The sequence below is a fragment of the Geotrypetes seraphini genome, chromosome 5 (genome assembly GCF_902459505.1).
Source record: "Geotrypetes seraphini chromosome 5, aGeoSer1.1, whole genome shotgun sequence".
Classification (NCBI taxonomy): Eukaryota; Metazoa; Chordata; class Amphibia; order Gymnophiona; family Dermophiidae; genus Geotrypetes; species Geotrypetes seraphini.
In genome coordinates this window covers 4,999,924-5,019,649 of record NC_047088.1, presented here as the reverse complement: position 1 = coordinate 5,019,649, position 19,726 = coordinate 4,999,924, and the positions used below count along the sequence as shown (strand labels likewise).

The 19,726-nt window shown below is 44.0% G+C and overlaps 1 protein-coding gene across 1 annotated transcript in view; it reads right to left on the bottom strand.

The window, feature by feature from the left end:
- Window positions 1–19,726, bottom strand: part of TEX11 (testis expressed 11) — a 575,855-nt gene that overhangs the window by 111,112 nt on the left and 445,017 nt on the right. The window contains exon 25 of the mRNA XM_033944972.1: window positions 4,421–4,493. Coding sequence (XP_033800863.1) covers window positions 4,421–4,493 — 73 coding nt within the window. The remainder of the gene's footprint in view (window positions 1–4,420; window positions 4,494–19,726) is intronic.

Genomic DNA, 19,726 nt, shown 5'->3' with positions numbered 1-19,726 from the left:
CTTGCATGGCTTTTCGTTACTTGCTGGGATATTGGTTGAGGGGAGGAATGGGTGTTCCTGATATGCAGACGTATAATCAGGCCTGCTTACTTCGCTATTTGGGGGATTGGATCATGGAGCAACCTATTTTGGTTATGAATTGGCCTTCTATTGCCCCTGGAATTTAACTTCTTTGCTACATACTCCTCAATCGTCCCTCCCTTCTTACTTGTGCTCTAGTCTTTTATTGGGCTCATTACGCGATATTTGGAGGGATTTGGTACTCAGCTTGGGGGGAGGCTGGGAGGTGTCTGATTTACTGCCTATCCAGGGGAATCTTCAGTTTTCGCCGTGCCAGACTTCTATTCCCTTTTGATGCTGGACCCAGTTGGGTTTGACTGTGTTGAAGCATGTCCTTACTCCGGATGGTATACTTCCACCTTGGTGTACTTTTCAACTTTGAGATGGGATTCTGGCTGCTGATTTTTTTTGCTCACTTACAATTGGGTCATTATGTGCGCTTTTTGGAGGTGGAGGGTCTGAAGATGGGTTTGGGGAGTAAGCTCCGTGCCTTTTTTGGTCAATTTGAGGAGGACAGCCTGTCCGTTTTGGCGTTGCATAAGGTGCTGTGTTTTCTTGCTCTGCCCAGGTCATGGGAGTCATTGTGTGCTCATTGGGCTCCGGAGTTAGGTCTGTGGCTGACTGATTTAGATATGGGATATCTTATTAAGCGTATCCCGACCCTTTCTGTCTTGGCTGAACTCAGTGAGTAACAGTTTCGGGTGCTACATCACGCATATCTTACATGGGTTCAATTATATCACACTGGTTTCACAGAGTTGGCGCAGTGCAAGAAATGTACAAGTGTTCCTAAATCTTTTTTCCATGCTTTTTGGAGTTGTCCAGCACTCAGGGCTTTCTGGAGACAAGTGGTCCGCTATTTGGAGCTTTTATTAGGCCGTTCTATACCTCATACGTCATAATTGTTTTTAATGTCCTGTTTGTTGGAAATTTTTTATTTTTTCTATTTTTAATTTTGTACATCGTATTGGATTTGGATACTGTGATTATATCAAATATTTTAAATAAACTTGAAACTCTCACTCCGGTGGGGTTTCTTTTAGATAAATATAAAGCTTTTCGATTTCCTCTGGTGTTGGCCGGCTATTTTTGTGAAAGGCAGGGTTGGTGGCTAAGAAAATTATTTTGGGCGAGTGGGTTTTGGATCACACTCCTTCTTATTGGGCTTGGTGTAACCGTATTCATGCTTTGATGTTGCTTGAGAGGGATCAGGTGTGTAATTCCTTGTGACAATCTAAGTTGTTTTTTTGTTTTCTTTTTTTGCAGGTCTGGGGTCCTTATATATACTCATTGTCTCATAGAACTTGTAATATGATCCTTAATACCTTGCCTGTTTAATTTGCCTTGAGCGGTGAGGGGTTTGCGACCTTGGTGTGGCCTTTCCCCAGCTTGGTATTTTCTGTTTTTTTTGTTTGTTTGTTTGCCTTGGTTTCAATCTTTGTTTGCTGTGTTTTAGAGGGGGGGTTGGGGGGAGGTCCTATGCATTGTTTCTTGAGGCTCATCAGAGTCCAGGGCCCTGACTGTCAAGCTTTCGCTTTGGTTTTGTTCAGGCCTCCTCAATTAGGTGGGCTGGGAAACTTGCTCTTTCTTTGCTACCATATTGCTGGTTACTCTTTCATTGTGCCTGCAGCATTTTTCTTAAGTCATCTCCGGTGCTGGGTTCTTCTGGCAGCTTATTATTCATTGGTATATTTTGGTTCATTGTTGTGAGGGGCAGGGGATAGGGGTTGGGTGGGAGTGGGCTATTGGGACCGGGGAAAATTGCTGTATAGTTCTTGAACAAATGTTGTGTCTTCTGCTGTATTCATTATCCTTTTCTTTTATTCAATAAAATTGTTTCAACTTAAAAATTCAAAATGGCTGACAGACCCAAATTTGCTTCAAAAATGCACCAAAAAGAACATTTCTCAAACTTTAAGAATTACAAAAACAACTTATTTCAGGTGGGGGAACATAGAGGAACACAAGGGAGTGAGGCTATGACAGGGACAGCCCTGAACTCCAAAGAAGACTAAGCAGACTAGCTAACAGGTATCCCAAAGGGATCAGCCTATCGGCTACAGATTGAAGTCTGTGAATTCTCAAGCAGGCAGAACTTCAAATCCATTTCAAACGTGAAAATACTCACAAAAGGGACAAATGTATGTCAAATTAAAATAATAAAATGGGGAGAGCAGAATCTGCACAGCTGCAGCCATACATGCAGAAGAAAAGACTGCTAGAGGGTGCTAAACTAGCCTGTAAAGTACACTAGAGGCAGAGTGAAAAACCTGAAATGGATTTCTTCTGCAGACCATGCGAGTATTGGGAAATAAACCTATGGTCTAGAATGTCTCACCTATTGCACTGGAAATAACTCTTATTCCAGTGAAACAAAAACATAACTCTACTTCTGCAATGATACAAACCATGCTCACTGAAGGCCTTTTCCCAACTGACCTCAGCAAAATCATCATCACCCCAATCCAAAAAGATCCAAAAGGACCAACAGACCAACCATTCAACTACAGACCCATTGTCTCAATACCTCTATATGTCAAACTGACAGAAGGACTAGCAGCCAAACACCTCACCAACTATCTAGATAACCATAATATAATTCACCCCACGCAATCTACTTCAGATCCAACTTCAGCACAGAGACATTACTAAGCTCCCTCATTGACACAGCCAGACAACACCTCAGCACAGGAAAAAAAAAATGCTTCTCATACAACTAGACCTTACCGCAGCATTTGACCTGGTAGACCATAACATCCTACTGCAAATTTTGGATGCAATAGGCATCTCAGATAAAGTATACTCTTGGTTTGAAGGCTTCCTAAAATCCAGAACATACAGAGTAAAATTAGATAAAGTAAAATCTAAACCTTGGTCCAAACCCTGCGGCGTACCACAAGGATCCCCACTATCCCCTCCTCTCTTCAACCTATACACTGCATCTCTTGGAACATACCTGGATAATCTAGGCATCACCACCTACAGTTATGCAGATGACATTACAATTCTCATACCTTTTGATCAACCAAAGACCGCCATGACAAACACACTACACCGAACACTAGAAACAGTAGCAACCTGGATGAAAGATCACAAACTGAAACTCAACACAGACAAAACTAAATTCATCCTCCTCAAAAACGACAAAGTCCCAACCATAACCAATATAGAAATTAACACAATCAACTATCCCATTCAAACTACCATAAAACTACTAGGAATGACTATAGACCGATGCTACACCATGCAACCGCAAATAAATAAAATACAGAAATCCTTCGTAGTTATGAGAAACCTAAGACAAGTCAGAAAATTCTTCGAAAAAACACAATTCAAGCTTATAGTACAATCCCTAATCCTAAGACTATTAGATTACTGCAACATCCTCTACCTCCCCTGCCCTGCTACAATGACTAAACAACTACAAACAATCCAAAATACAGCTCCGAGACTCATTTACTCATTGAGAAAACACGACCATATTATAGAAGCACACATCAACTCACATTGGCTACCAATCCAAGAAAGAATACTATTTAAATTCTACTGTATGTTATTTAAAGCTTTAAACGGAGACAGCCCAACCTACCTGAACAACTGCCTCATCCAAACCACCTCAATCAGACATAGAAACCCCCCCCCCCCATTCACACACCCCTCGATCAAAGAAGTAAAACGGAAAAAACTATACAACGGCCTCCTGGCCACTCAAGCAGCTAAACTAGATAACCAAATCTCCAATCTACTGATAACAACAACAGACTACAAGATGTTCAGAAAATAAATAAAATCTACACTCTTCAAGAAATTCCTGAAACAGCCCTAACTTCAATCTTACCGTCTCCCTTCCCCCCTCTTCCCGCCACACAGAAACTACATAACCTACTCTTTACCTCTCTAGAAAGGACAAATGTTCTTCCATTGTAACCCAACGTTTTTCATCTCTTTTGTAATCCGCCTTGAACCGCAAGGTAATGGCGGAATAGAAATCTCTAATGTAATGTAATGTAATGTAATTAAAGATGAACAGAGAAAATTCCCTGTCTCTTACTCAAAATAAACTTAGATCCACAAGCTAGGAAAAAAACAAACAATTATGATAAATAAAATTTCACAGTATTCCCTCAAAATATCCCCCCTTATCAAGTTGAGTCTGGAAGTAGCTTGGTTTATGATTTCTGACCAGAAACTCTCTCTGTGCAGAATGGGCTGATTTTGGAGAGGGATATACTGTAAAAATAAGGGAAACACTTGAATAACTGTGTATGAACAAAAGTTGGTTCCTACTCAGGTGGAATCAGCTAAGCAAAATTTAAAAAAAAAGTGATACATCTGTTGGTGGGAATTCTTGCCTTCCTACCAGAGGACTGCAGAAGCTTCCAGATCTCCCTACACAACTGAGTATGTTCCAAGGCCTGGGTGAAGAGATCCACCTAATTTCAGCAAAAGAAATAGAGAAGTAAGGAGAAATTAGGTTCTTACCTGCAAATTTTCTTTCTGTTAGCTTAGAGACTGGTATAGTCCTTATAAATGGGTTATATACCTCACTGCTACCAGCAGGTGGAGACTGAGAACAAACTTGTATATCAGGATAGCTTCCCTTCTTACAATCCAGTCTGCCGATTGGCCAAGCAGAACCTAGAAAAGACTTCAACTGAAAACAGTAAAACACACTCTGAACAGGAGTGTAAAAACAACAAACACTGGTAAACAACTGTTGGAACATGTGTAGAACTAAACCCTGGTATAGAAAATAGACTCACAGCTCACCAGCCATAGCCACTGTTCTTAATTCTCCCCAGCCCTAGAAAATTTTTGTACCCATGAAAAAACTAAATCTGCACACGAGCAAAATAAAAACCCACAATCACCACACAAAGACAGACAGGGTTTCAAGTTTAAGTTTCAAGTTTATTGACTTTTTAATATACCGACCATCAACAAGTATCTGGCCGGTTAACAGTAACATTTTAAAAAGAGAGAGAAAAAAAGAAAATAAAATAATAAATATTTAAAATAATTAGAGTGAACATCAAAGACATTAACTGGACAGACTTGAAAGTGAGGGGAAAAGGGAAAGGAGGGGAAAAAGTTACATATTTTGAGAAGAGAAGGAGAAAGTGGGTGTGGGGTGAAACATATTGGGTAGAGTCGCTTTTTTTAAAGCGGTTGGTTGCATAAGAGAGGAAATTAGCAGGTAACAACCTAATTTCTCTTTCTGTAGCCCCTGGTAGACAGGTATAGTCCTTATGAATGGGACATACCAAAGCAGTACCCATTAAGGGTGGGACTCCTGAAGGGCCGACACCAGAATAAGCTCACCAAATACCGCATCCCAATGCGCTTGAATATCCACACAGTAGTGTTTGACAAAAGAATGCAGAGAAAACCAAACTGCAGCCTTGTAAATATCCACTAGAGAAGACTCAGCCCAAGAGGCTGCCTGACCCCGAATGGAATGAGCCTTGAGAAACTCTGGAACAGACTTTTTTTTCAGAAGGTAAGCAGAAGCAAGAACCAATAGTCTCCTTAATCCAGCGTGCAATAGTATTCTTAAAAGGGCCATCCCCCTTACGAGGACCTACGAGATGGACAAAAAGATGATCTGATTTCTTGCTCTCATGGGTCCTCTGCACATAAGAGCAAAGGACCCGACTAACATCCAACTTGCGCAACTGTCTCTGCTCAGAAGAGCCCTTCCGGCTACCCAATACCTTTGGCAGAAAAGAAGGAACAGGCCTCAAGACAACCCGCTCTCTAGAAAACTACCAAAAGGGAGCCCTACAAGAGAAAGCCTGCAGCTCAGAAACACATCTAGCTGAAGTAATGGTCACCAAGAAGACCGCTTTAAGAGTAAGGTCCTTCAAAGAGCAGTAGCCCAACAGTTCAAAAGGTGGGCGAACTAGAACAGAGAGAACCAGATTCAGATCCCAAGATGGAACAGAGGGCCGCACGGGAGGCTTGAACAATTTGGCCGCACGCAAGAAGCGAATCACATCAGGAATAGCAGTCAAACGTTGACCTTTCAACAACCCATGAAAGGCTGACAAGGCCGCAAGCTGAACCTGGAGAGACGAAGCCAGTCCCCTGTCCAGGCCATCCTGCAAGAACTTTAAGATGGCAGGCAAGGAAGCGCAAAAAGAGACCACTCCACGCGCAGCACACCACTCCTCAAATAGATGCCAAACCCTCACATAAGCCCGAGAGGTAGAAAGCCTCCGGGACCCCAAGAGACTTGAGATCACTTTATCTGAATACCCCTTCTTACCTAAGCGATCCCTTTCAAGAGCTAAGCCATAAGACAGAAGGGACCCGGATTGAACATTGGAATGGGACCCTGAGTCAGGAGGTCATCCAAAAGAGACAGAGGAAGAGGATCCGCCACCAGATGCCTCACCAGATCCGCATACCACGGTCGCCTGGGCCAATCCGGAGCCACTAGAACTACAAGGCCTGGATGTTGAACTATGTGGAGAAGAACTCTGCCCCCTAATGGCCACGGAGGGAAACATACAACAGCCCCTTCATTGGCCAAGATTGAACCAGAGCATCCAGGCCCTCAGCCTGACCGTCCCTGCGATGACTGAAGAAGTGGGGTGTTTTGGCGTTGACACTTGTGGTCATCAGGTCCATGAGGGGCTGACCCCAAGACTGCACTATCAACTGAAAGGCCATGGGGCTTAGACACCACTCTCTGGGGTTCTAGCACATTATGACTGAGAAAGTTCGCTTGAACATTCTCTACTCCAGCTATGTGGGAGGCTGAAATGTCCTGAAGATGAGACTCCGCCCAGACCATGAGCAGAGCCACCTCCTGTGTCACCAAAGTGCTCTTGGTGCCCCCCTGATGATTGACATAGACCACCGCCATGGCATTGTCTGAAAGAACCCTGACTTGCCCATCAGAAAGGGCTGGAAGGCTAACAATGCCAAATGGATGGCTTTGGTCTCTATGACATTGATCGACCAAGAAGCCTCCTCCATGGACCAGGTGCCCTGAGCTGAGTGACCTAGACACTGAGCTCCCCAACTGAGAAGACTGGCATCTGTGAGCAGCACCATCCACTGTGGCTGATACAGATTCGCCCCTTGTACAAGATGAGAGGTCTGGAGCCACCAACGAAGACTGCACCGAGCCAAGCCCGGAATCTGAATAGGATGTGCCCCGAGGCAACCATCTCCGAAGAAGAGCATACTGAAGAGGACGCATGTGGGCCCGAGACCACCGTACCACATCAAGGGAAGCCGCCATCAACCCTAAGACTTGGAGGAAATCCTACACCCGAGGACATTGGGACGTCATAAGCAGGCAGAACTGAGATTGCAATTTGCTTGCCCGGGCCTCCGAAAGGAAGACCTTCCCCAAGGAGGTGTCAAACAGCACTCCTAGATACTCCAGGCACTGAGATGGAGACAACCGGCTCTTGGAAAGGATGCCTACCCATCCCAGCGACTGCAGAAACTCCACCACCTGAGCCATGACCCAGGTACTCTCCTGGAATGACTTTGCATAAATCAACCAGTCATCCAAGGAGAGATGAACTAGAATGCCCTCTTTTCGTAACGCCACCACAACGACCACCATCACCTTGGTGAACGTCCGCGGAGCCATGGCCAGAACAAAGGGAAGTGTACAGAACTGATAATGTTGCCCTAAGATCGTAAAGCACAGGAAGCGATGATGGGAGGCAAGAATAGGAATGTGCAAGTAGGCCTCCGTCAGATCTAGAGAGTCAGAAATACCCCCATCTGAACCGCCAGAATCATAGACCACCGAGTTTCCATGTGGAAGGAAGGTACATGAAGAGTCCTTTCTTTCCTTGGCACAACAAAGAAAATTGAGTACTAACCTATGCCCCACTCCTGCGGGAGAACTGGAACCACCATATGGAGATCCAACAATCTTTGAAGGGTCTGGCGAAAGGCCTGCTGCTTCCACTCCACCTGCGAGGGGGAAGCGAGAAAACGATCTGGCAAGGAACGGGCAAACTCCAGAGCATAGCCGTCCCGAATCATCTCCAGAACCCACTGATCGGACGTTATGTCTGCCCAATTTGCAGAAAAATCTTGCGTCCTGGTGCTCACCGGAACCAAGACGGGCGCCGGCAAGGAGTAATTGGGCAGAAAGGGTAGCAGGGGACCTGGCGGGGGCGCAGCACGCACCCCAGTGGGCCCCATGAAAGGACTGCATGTGCTGAAAGAACCTACCTCTAGAGAGCCCAAGAGACTGAAAGAAGGCAGCCCCTCTACCAAGACGGAAGCAGCAGAAATCACGCCCATGAGCAGCCCCACCTCAAGCCAGCAGCCTAGGCCTATCCTCAGGCAAACGAGGCACTTTAGAATCAGTTAGAGTCTGAACCAACTTGTCTAAGTCCTCACCAAACAAAAAGGACCCTTTAAAGGGAAACTTTGTCAACTTAGCTTTGGACACCGTATCCACAAAGCACAAAGCCACACGGTACAGCATTCTGCCACTCTAAAAACCAATGACTTGGCAGAAGTTTGCAAGAGGTCATATATGGCATCTAAAAGATAAGAAGCATCCAATTCAATCTCAGCCACTTCGCGCTTTAGCAATTCTCAATCCTCAGATTTACTGTCAAGCACATGCTTGGCCCAACGAAAACATGCCTGAGCCACCAGCCAACTACACATTGCCGCCTGGACCGCCAGAGCTGTCACATCAAAACTCTGTTTAAGGAGGGGCTCCAAATTACGCTCCTCAGGGTCCTTCAAGGCTGCACCGCCCTCAATAGGCATGGTATGCCTCTAAGAAATGGTCAAGACCACCGCACCCACCACAGGTGACTTCAGAGTGTCCCTTTCCCCTTCAGGAATGGGATACAGGTGGGCCACAGAATGCGCATAACAAAAAGGAGCTTCCGGCACCTGCCACTGTGCGAGCATGTCTCACACATCCTGATGCATAGGAAAAGAGTGGGAAGCAGAGCGTATCCCCTTAAACAAGGGGTCAACCGTACGCAGGGGCTCCAACAGGGTGTCCTCAAAGTGCAAAACCAAAAAGACCTGAAGAATTAGCTCATGAAATTATTCCTGCAGAAAAATGCGCACCCAGACACATCCTTGCAACAAGGGGGGTGCTAAAACCCCTTGCTGGTGGAATACGGCCCCCTAAGAGAATCCTGGAAATCTCCCCAAAGTTCCATAGAAACATAGTAGATGACGGCAGATAACGACCCGAATGGTCCATCTAGTCTGCCTAACCTGATTCACTTTAAATTTTCTTTTTTTCCTTCTTAGCTATTTCTGGGCAAGAATCCAAAGCTTTACCCAGTACTATGCTTGGGTTCCAACTGCCAAAATCTCTGTTAAGACTTACTCCTGCCCATCTACACCCTCCTAGCCATTAAAGCCCTTCCCAGCCCATCCTCCACCAAACGGCCATTAAAGACACAGACCGTGCAAGTCTGCATAGTACTGGCCTAGTTCAATATATAATATTATTTTCTGATTCTAAATCTTCTGTGTTCATCCCACGCTTCCTTGAACTCAGTCACAGTTTTACTCTCCACCACCTCTCTCGGGAGCGCATTCCAGGCATCCACTACCTCTCCGTAAAGTAGAATTTCCTAACATTGCCCCTGAATCTACCACCCCTCAACCTCAAATTATGTCCTCTGGTTTTACCATTTTTCTTTCTCTGGAAAAGATTTTGTTCTACGTTAATACCCTTCAAGTATTTGAATGTCTGAATCATATCTCCCCTGTCTCTCCTTTCCTCTAGGGTATACATATTCAGGGCTTCCAGTCTCTCCTCGTACGTCTTCTGGCGCAAGCCTCCTATCATTTTCGTCGTCCTCCTCTGGACCGCCTCAAGTCTTCTTACGTCTTTCGCCAGATATGGTCTCCAAAACTGAACACAATACTCCAAGTGGGGCCTTACCAATGACCTGTACAAGGGGCATCAACACCTTCTACTGACTACGCCTCTCTTTATACAGCCCAGCATCCTTCTGGCAGCAGCCACTGCCTTGTCACACTGTTTTTTCACCTTTAGATCTTCGGACACTATCACCCCAAGGTCCCTCTCCCCGTCCGTGCATATCAGCTTCTCTCCTCCCAGCATATACGGTTCCTTCTTATTATTAATCCCCAAATGCATTACTCTGCATTTCTTTGCATTGAATTTTAGTTGCCAGGAATTAGACCATTCCTCTAACTTTTGCAGATCCTTTTTCATATTTTCCACTCCCTCTTCGGTGTCTACTCTGTTACAAATCTTGGTATCATCTGCAAAAAGGCACACTTTTCCTTCTAACCCTTCAGCAATGTCACTCACAAACATATTGAACAGGATTGGCCCCCGCACCGAACCCTGAGGGACTCCACTAGTCACCTTTCCTTCCTTCGAGCGACTTCCATTAACCACCACCCTATGGCGTCTGTCCGACAGCCAGTTTCTGGCCCAGTTCACCACTTTGGGTTCTAACTTCAGCCCTTCAAGTTTGTTCAACAGCCTCCTATGAGGAACTGTATCAAAGGCTTTGCTGAAATCCAAGTAAATTACATCTAGCATATGTCCTCGACCAGCTCTCTGGTCACCCAATCGAAAAATTCAATCAGGTTCGTTTGGCATGATTTACCTTTTGTAAAGCCATGTTGCCTCGGATCCTGTAACCCATTAGATTCAAGGAAGTGCACTATTCTTTCAGCAACACTTCCATTATTTTTCCAACAACTGAAGTGAGGCTCACCAGCCTGTAGTTTCCTGCTTCATCCCTGTGACCACTTTTATGAATAGGGACCACATCCGCTCTCCTCCAATCCCCAGGAATCACTCCTGTCTCCAGAGATTTGTTGAACAAGTCTTTAATAGGACTCGCCAGAACCTCTCTGAGCTCCCTTAGTATCCTGGGATGGATTCCTTCTGGTCCCATCGCTTTGTCCACCTACAGTTTTTCAAGTTGCTCATAAACACCCTCTTCCGTGAACGGCGCAGAATCTACTCCATTTTCTCGTGTAACTTTGCCAGACAATCTCGGTCCTTCTCTAGGATTTTCTTCTGTGAACACAGAACAGAAGTATTTGTTTAGCACATTTGCTTTCTCCTCATCACTCTCCACATATTTGTTCCCAGCATCTTTTAGCCTAGCAATTCCATTTTTTATCTTCCTCCTTTCACTAATATATCTGAAAAAATTTGTATCTCCCTTTTTTACATTTTTAGCCATTTGTTCTGCTGCCTGTGCCTTCGCCAAACGTATCTCTCTCTTGGCTTCTTTCAGTTTCACCCTGTAGTCCTTTCTGCTCTCCTCTTCTTGGGTTTTTTTATATTTCATGAACGCCAACTCTTTCGCCTTTATTTTCTCAGCCACTAGGTTGGAGAACCATATCGGCTTCCTTTTTCTCTTGTTTTTATTGATTTTCTTCACATAAAGGTCCATAGCCATTTTTATCGCTCCTTTCAGCTTAGACCACTGTCTTTCCACTTCTCTTATGTCCTCCCATCCTAACAGCTCTTTCTTCAGGTACTTTCCCATTGCATCAAAGTCCATACGTTTGAAATCTAGGACTCTAAGTATTGTGCGGCCGCTCTCCACTTTAGCTGTTATATCAAACCAAATCGTTTGATGATCGCTACTTCCCAGGTGAGCACCCACTCGAACATTAGAGATACTTTCTCCATTTGTGAAGACCAGATCCAATATCGCTTTTTCCCTTGTGGGTCCGTCACCATTTGTCTAGCAGAGCCTCTTGAAAGACATCCACTATCTCCCTACTTCTTTCCAATTCCGCAGACGGAACATTCCAGTCCGCATCCCACAGGTTGAAATCTCCCAACAGCAGAACCTCCTCTTTCCTTCCAAACTTTTGGATATCCACAATCAGATCCTTATCAATTTGCTGCGATTGAGTCGGAGTTCTGTAGACTACACCCACGTAGATAGAAGTTCCATCTTCTCTTTTCAGAGTAATCCATATCGCTTCTTCCTCTCCCCAAGTCCCTTGCATTTCGGTCGCTTGGATATTGATCTTTACATAGAGAGCTACTCCTCCACCTTTATGACCATCTCTGTCCTTCCTAAAAAGATTATATCCTGGTATGTTTGCATCCCATCCATGTGATTCAGTGAATCATGTCTCTGTGATAGCGACAATATCTAGATCTGCCTCTAACATCAGGGCTTGCAGATCATGAACTTTGTTGCTTAGACTGTGAGCATTTGTGATCATCGCTTTCCAGCTATTTTTCAGTGATAATCTCCTTTTTCGTATGGATTTTTGTGTCGTTTCACTTTCCGTTGCAATACTAAGAAATGAGTTGCTGATATTGCTTATGTTGCAGTCTTTACTACTATCACATCTTTTCTTTTGCCGGGGGTGGTCTCTATAATTGTCCTTCGTACATACACCACCCCCACCTTCTAGTTTAAATGCCTAGAAAAATATTGTCTAAATTTCTCTGCAAGGTTTCTTTTTCCTGCTGTAGTAATATGTAGCCCATCAGTGCAATATAGCTTCTTGTCCTTCCATGTATTTCCCCATCCTCCTATGTACCTGAAGCCTTCTTGATGACACCAGGCTCTGAGTCATCTATTAAAGTCCTCTGTGTTTTTCACTCTTTGCTCTCCCTTTCCATATGCAGGCAGTATTTCAGAAAAAGCTAAAGTCTTTACAAAAGGTTTCAAGCCCTCACCAAGCTCCCGAAAAGCTTTCTGTGCTGCAAGTGTGGAGTTGTTGGCCAGGTCATTTGTTCCCAGATGGATAACAACATCAGTGTTAAAATCCTTAGTTTCTTCCTTAATTATACTCAGTATTTGCCTGGAACTCCTGGTAGCTGAGGATCCTGGAAGACGTTTCACTATTTTGGTCTCCTCGCCCTGTGTTCCAAGGTTAATGCCTCTGATGATGGAATCCCCCAACAGTAATAATTTTCTGTTTTTGGCTTTTTTATTTGTGCTTAAGGTGCGCTTGTTCTCTTGAGTTACCTTCATTGGTTCCAGTCCCACCTCCCTTCTGTTTTCTTGAGTATCGCAGTGCACTAGTGGAGCGAAGGAATTCTGTAGAGGTAATATTAGTGAAGGTGGATGTTTCTGTGTTACATGTCGCAGTCTTCCTGAGCCTACTGTGACCCATTTATTCCTGGGCTGTTTTATTCTTTGAGGTAGAGGTAGTAAGTTGGTATGATTTTGTGGAGTGATGGAAGCTGCTTTAATTGTATTCAATTCCTGTTTAAGTTTGCAGAGCTCCTCCTTAATACTAGCAAGTTGAAGACAGATGGGGCAAGCCTTAAGCCTCCAAATAGTATGTCTTGGAATTAAAGCACCACAGTGATTGCATAGAATAAAGGTCATCTTGATTGGTTGTGAAGTGACTTGATTTGAGTAGTCCTGATTATATGGGTCTCTATATATGAATAGTGGTCCCTGGGGTTGGTGGGACTATAAGTCTTACCCTTATTCCTATGAAGGGAAAGAGGAAATAAGATTTAACAGAGGAAAGAGAAGGGTTTATTTTTTTGTGCTTTTTTTTTTTTAGTAAGAAACAGGGATGAGAAGAGAAATTAAGCAGATATAATGCTGAAAACCAGTGAAAAGAGCAGAATATGAAATGCAGAGCAACTTATCTTATTGAAGTTCACAGGGCAGCCTTGTTCACAGCACTGTCCCAAAGATAATGCAGTTAACCTTAGAAGTAAATCAGAGCTCCTCCCTTCTCACCTAATCTCAGCAGACACAATGGCTAAAAACTAGTAAGTCAGAAATACAGGCTCTATACCACCTAAAACACAGTATTTTAAACAAAAATGCAGGTTCTATAACAAATCAGTGGCTACCCTAAAACACAGGATTTATAACAGGATTTTCCCTACTTTAGTCATCCTGAGCCACAGGCACCAGGATTTAATTAGAGTTAACAAAGTCTTACCATTTTTCCTATGAAGAGGAAGAGGAAATAAGATTTAACAGAGGAAAGAGAAGGGTTTATTTTTTTGTGCTTTTTTTTTTTTTAGTAAGAAACAGGGATGAGAAGAGAAATTAAGCAGATGTAATGCTGAAAACCAGTGAAAAGAGCAGAATATGAAATGCAGAGCAACTTATCTTATTGAAGTTAACAGGGCAGCCTTGTTCCAGGTCCACATCAATACCATCTTGCTCCTCTGAGCAAAAATCCTCATCTCAAGAGACCCTCGGGCGCTTGGATGAGAGAGTAGTAGAGGGGAGCAAAACCGCTGCTATATGGGGCTGCAGTGGGGAAGACGTCAAGGGCAACCCCCTCCCAGAGTGGACACGGAACCTCCAGCAGCTCCAAGGGACTCTCTGCCCCAGCAGGGGACCCTGCCCCTGTATTTCCAGAATAGGGGGAAGGTCACCTGAGGTAACAGAAATGAAGGAGGAGATTCCTGCCAAAATTGGACCCAAAACCGCAAAAATTGGAGCTTCTGCGGCCTGTCGTGTCTGAAAAGCCTGGGAGTTTCCTGAAGCTGAGGCCGAGGAACTGACCGACGTGAAAAGAGAATCCCCAGCCGCTCTGGAAGTAAGGGAATCCTTCGCGAGGTACATGCGGCAAGGTGACCTGGCCACTGCCAACTGCTGCCGACAAGACTCTCCCACCACTCTGGCCTGCACAACGCTTGCACAGACCGGCCGCGAGTAACTCGCGTCTGGAGCACAATGAGCATTTTTCCCTCCCCCCCTTAAAACTGCCCATTGTGCTGAAAAACGCCCTAGCTGTAAAAAGTGCCAGTTAGATGATAAAAACAATACAAACAGTTTTTAAAGGGAATTGAGCCTTTTAGACCGGCACACCTCAGGATTTTTTCTTTTTCTTTTCCACTTAGTCAGAACAGACTCCACGGCTCTCAAAGCTGGAAGCCTGACCAACCAGGGGGCCAGGCTGCCGGCTGAGGCACCTCTACAAAAATATGGGGAGGTGGAAGGTGGAGGAAGGAACCCAGCACGAGACTCGCCGAGTTTAACACCCCCAAAGTCGGATAGATCCCCTAACAGGACCTATCTAAGCTCTATCCGACACAAACGGGGAACCCAGGAGTCCAAAATAAAATTCTAACAATACTAATAGGGGAGCCGAATTAGTCTTACCACCTGCTAATGGAGACTGAGGAAGACTGGATTGCAAGAGGGGAAGCTATCCTGATATACAAGTTTGTTCTCAGTCTCCACCTGCTGGTAGCAGTGATGTATATAACCCATTCGTAAGGACTATACCAGTCTACCAGGTGCTACAGAAACATATTTAAATAGTCTCTAATAACTTCAGAGGCAGTGTTAATATCTACCTTACCCCTTTTATAAGGCAATAGAGCTATGGGGCCACTCAAAGTGCTTCATGTATTTCAATGTAGGGCTACTTGCACTAGAAATGGGTTATTCCACTGGTGGCATAATGGATTATTACCTATAGTATTTTAAACATGAATAATGCAAGATATCAACTTGTTCTAATTCAATATCTCATCTGAAGTGTAAATGCACATGTGACTATATGCTTGTAAATAACAATTATCCAGCTACACGCTATTCTATAATTATGCATACTGTATATCTTCAGTAGGGTGTTCACAGGGGTGGAATCTAGGCAGAATGTAGTCAGGATGCATACTAATATGCATAACTTAATGCAATAAGTTATGCAAGTATTTCCCAAATCTAGGTGCATTTATACCAGATCTATAGCTGGCGTAAGTACTTGCACCTAAACACATACTTGTATATATTCTTTTGTTTTATTTTCCTCTGTCATTTATGGAAATTTTTTTTTTAAGATTTTTCATTTTGGGGACACACTTTCAGAAGAATATCAAAAAGATATTTGAATTAAGAATTTAAAAAAATATCAATTTACACATCATAAAAACAAGATTCAAATATTCACTCTGATATTGAGCCAAGAAGAGCAGCATTTTGTTTAAAAACCAGATGCTATGGTGAAAAAATAAACTGGATATTCAGTGCTGATATCTGGACACCAGCTGGTACTGAATATCTGGACTAAGTCTGGGCTACTATGTTATCAATATTGGTAACCAAGTGGCTAACTGGATAAAATTAGGACAGTCATTTTAATGCTTAGCTTTATCTGGAAAGATTAGGTTCTTACCATGGTAATCTTCTTGTAAAACTCACTCTATTCCTGAACGCTTGGGTAGTCAATCCTATCTTGTGGGATTTCTTATAGTAAGCTTCATTTGCATAGCTTTGCTGTTCCTCTCTTACCTCTAGAATACTCTCCAACTTCCAGTGTGTGACAAAGAAGACAGCCATTCCTTAAGAGGATACAGAAAAGAGAGGGGTACGGAAAAACTCCCTGAGAAACAAGTCTAATCTGTTCATATTAAATACCTCCAATATTTTGCTTGAGAAACTCAGAGAAAAATATACCTATTCAAGACTTTCTGAGTTTCTCAAGCAAAATATTGGAGGTGCACTTATAATTTGCCAGAAAGGTAACTGCAGTTAAAGTTTATTCTTCGCCTTTACATATCGCCCATACGAGCTTACCGGATGGGCATTACTCAGAGTCCTCAATGTCCTAAATGTTCTCAAGCAAATGCATCATTGGGACATATGTTTTGATTCTGCCCTTGTATTCTTCAGTTCTGGCACCGCTTGGGATCTTATATTACCTCTCTCTGGGGCCGGCGGTGGTCCCCAACCCCCAAAGCATTATTTGGATTTTATGATGTTGTTTCTCCTAAACCTAAAGGCCTTTCAGCTTTCTTGGCTCGAGCAATGTTGCTTGGAAAGAAGGCTATACTGACACAGTGGCTGGCCAGTGATACCCCAAGTTATAGTCAATGGAGATCTTTAATGATCATACATGCTTCCTTGGAATGTAGACATTTTACTGATCTCGACACTGGACCTGGCCGACGATTTACTGTGATTTGGGAGCGATTTTGGCTGACCCTTACTCCTATTGACCCTTACTCCTATTGGCCTGGAGTAGACTCTTGAATTCGTAATTGGTTTGTCTGTTGACCTCTTATGCTCAGGGATTTTTTATGTTTGGGTTTCTGTTGGGGGGGAAGGGGGGTTGGGAGGGATGATTTGATATTAGTGCACATATGTAAGTATCCTGCTATGTTTTTGCTATAGCAGTTTTTTTTCCGTGCACGTTGAAAATTAATAAACATATTTAAACATAATTTGCCAGAATGGATGCACCTAAAGCAGCTATTTTAGCTAACATAGAAACATAGAAATAGACGGCAGATAAGGGCCACGGCCCATCAAGTCTGCCCACTCCAGTGATCCTCCCTATCTATCTTTGCGGATAGATCCCACATGTCTATCCCATCTGGCCTTAAAATCCGCCACACTGGTGGCCTCAATAACCTGAAGTGGAAGACTATTCCAGCGATCAACCACCCTTTCAGTGAAGAAGAACTTCCTAGTGTCACTGTGCAGTTTCCCGCCCCTGATTTTCCACGAATGCCCCCTTGTTGCCGCGGGACCCTTGAAGAAGAAGATATCTTCTTCCACCTTGATGCGGCCCGTGAGATATTTGAATGTCTCGATCATATCTCCCCTCTCTCGACGCTCCTCGAGTGAGTAGAGCTGCAAATTCCCCAACCGCTCCTCGTACGGGAGCTCCCTGAGTCCCAAGACCATCCTGGTGGCCATTCTCTGGACCGATTCCAGTCTCAGCACATCCTTGCGGTAATGCGGCCTCCAGAATTGCACACAGTACTCCAGGTGCGGTCTCACCATGGATCTATACAGTAGCATAATGACTTCAGGTTTATGGCTGACGAAACTCCTGCGTATGCAACTTATGATTTGCCTTGCTTTAGATGAAGCTTGCTCCACTTGGTTTGCAGACTTCATGTCTTCCCTGACAATCACCCCCAAGTCTCTTTCTGCTTCAGTTCTTGTCAGGATCTCGCCATTTAGGGTGTAGATCTTGCATGGATTTTGGCTTCCCAGGTGCATGACTTTGCATTTTTTTGGCATTGAAACTGAGTTGCCAGGACCTAGACCAGTGCTCCAGCAGAAGTAAGTCATGCACCATATCGTCTGTCATTGCTTTTTTGTCTGTTGTGCTTTTGCTCACTACATTGCTCAGTTTGGCATCATCGGCGAACGATGTTATTCTACCTCGGAGCCCTTCTGTCAAGTCTCTTATATAGATGTTGAACAAGATCGGGCCCAGGACGGAGCCCTGTGGCACTCCACTTATCACCTCCGACATCTCAGAGGGGGGTGCCATTCACCATCACCCTCTGAAGCCTACCTCCAAGCCAGTTCCCAACCCATTTGGTTAATGTGTCGCCCAAACCTAAAGAACTCATCTTGTTCAGCAACCTGCGGTGTGGCACGCTATCAAATGCTTTGCTGAAATCCAGGTAGACGATGTCCAGGGACTCACCAACATCCAGCTTCCTCGTCACCCAGTCAAAGAAGCTGATCAGGTTGGATTGGCAGGATCTCCCCTTAGTAAATCCATGTTGGCGGGGATCCCGCAGATTCTCCTCGTCCATGATCCTATCCAATTGGCGTTTGATTAGGGTTTCCATTAGTTTGCTCACTATTGAAGTAGACTCACTGGTCTGTAGTTTGCCATCTCCATCCTGGAGCCTTTCTTGTGTAGTGGAATGACGTTAGCCATCTTCCAGTCCATCGGGACGTTACCTGTACTAAGGGAGAGATTGAAGAGCGCGGATAGTGGTTCCGCCAAGACATCACCCAACTCCCTGAGTACCCTAGGGTGTAGGTTGTCAGGCCCCATTGCCTTGTTGACCTTGATTTTTGACAGCTCGCAGTAGACGCTGCTGGGTGTAAATTTGAAATTACTAAACGGGTCTACTGATTTAATCCTTGTCTGTGGCTGAGGGCCGATTCCCAGTGCCTCGCGGGTGAAGACTGAACAGAAGTATTCATTTAACAGTTGGGCCTTTTCCGAGTCCGTCTCCGTCTGGTTTTCTGAGTCGTACTATCCCACCCGAGTTCTTTTTTCTGTCACTAATATACCTGAAGAAGGATTTATCTCCCTTCTGGATGTTCTTTGCTAGAGACTCCTCCATGCGGAATTTGGCCTCTCTAACTGCCGCTTTGACGGCTCTTGATTTGGTCAGATAATCTCCTCTGGAGTCCTGTGTCCCTGATTGTTTGTAAGAGATGAATGCTTTTTTCTTCTCTTTGATGAGGTCCGAGATCTCCATAGAGAACCACTGTGGCTTGTAGTTCCTACTCCGTTTGCTTACTGATTTAACATAGCGGTTTGTTGCTTCCTGTATGGGGCCAGACCTACACATATGATTTTCAGAATCACCCAAAAAATATTTATGAGCTAGATTTGCATGTACTGGCCTATCTAATGAATTCAAATGAAGTTCATAAAAATTTTGTTCCCTTATCATTCTCTATGTTCAAAGATGCCTTTGAGTAATAACCTCTTCCTTTTTCTACACTCTCTCCACTTCCAGCCTCTTTTTTCAAAGAGGACTTTATCAGAGGACCTTCTCCCTCCCCCTCCTCATGTTTTTTCCATTTTTATGCCCGCTTTTCCTATAAATATTGTATTTTACCAAAACTTATCTATTGTTTTTACTTTAAATCTTTAATTAGTCTTGTCGATATGTCCTTGTAAGTTTCCCCTTGTTTTTAACATTGTAAAATGCTTAGACTTCATGATAGGCATTGCAACAAATTTTAATAAAACTTGGAATGGTTATATTGAA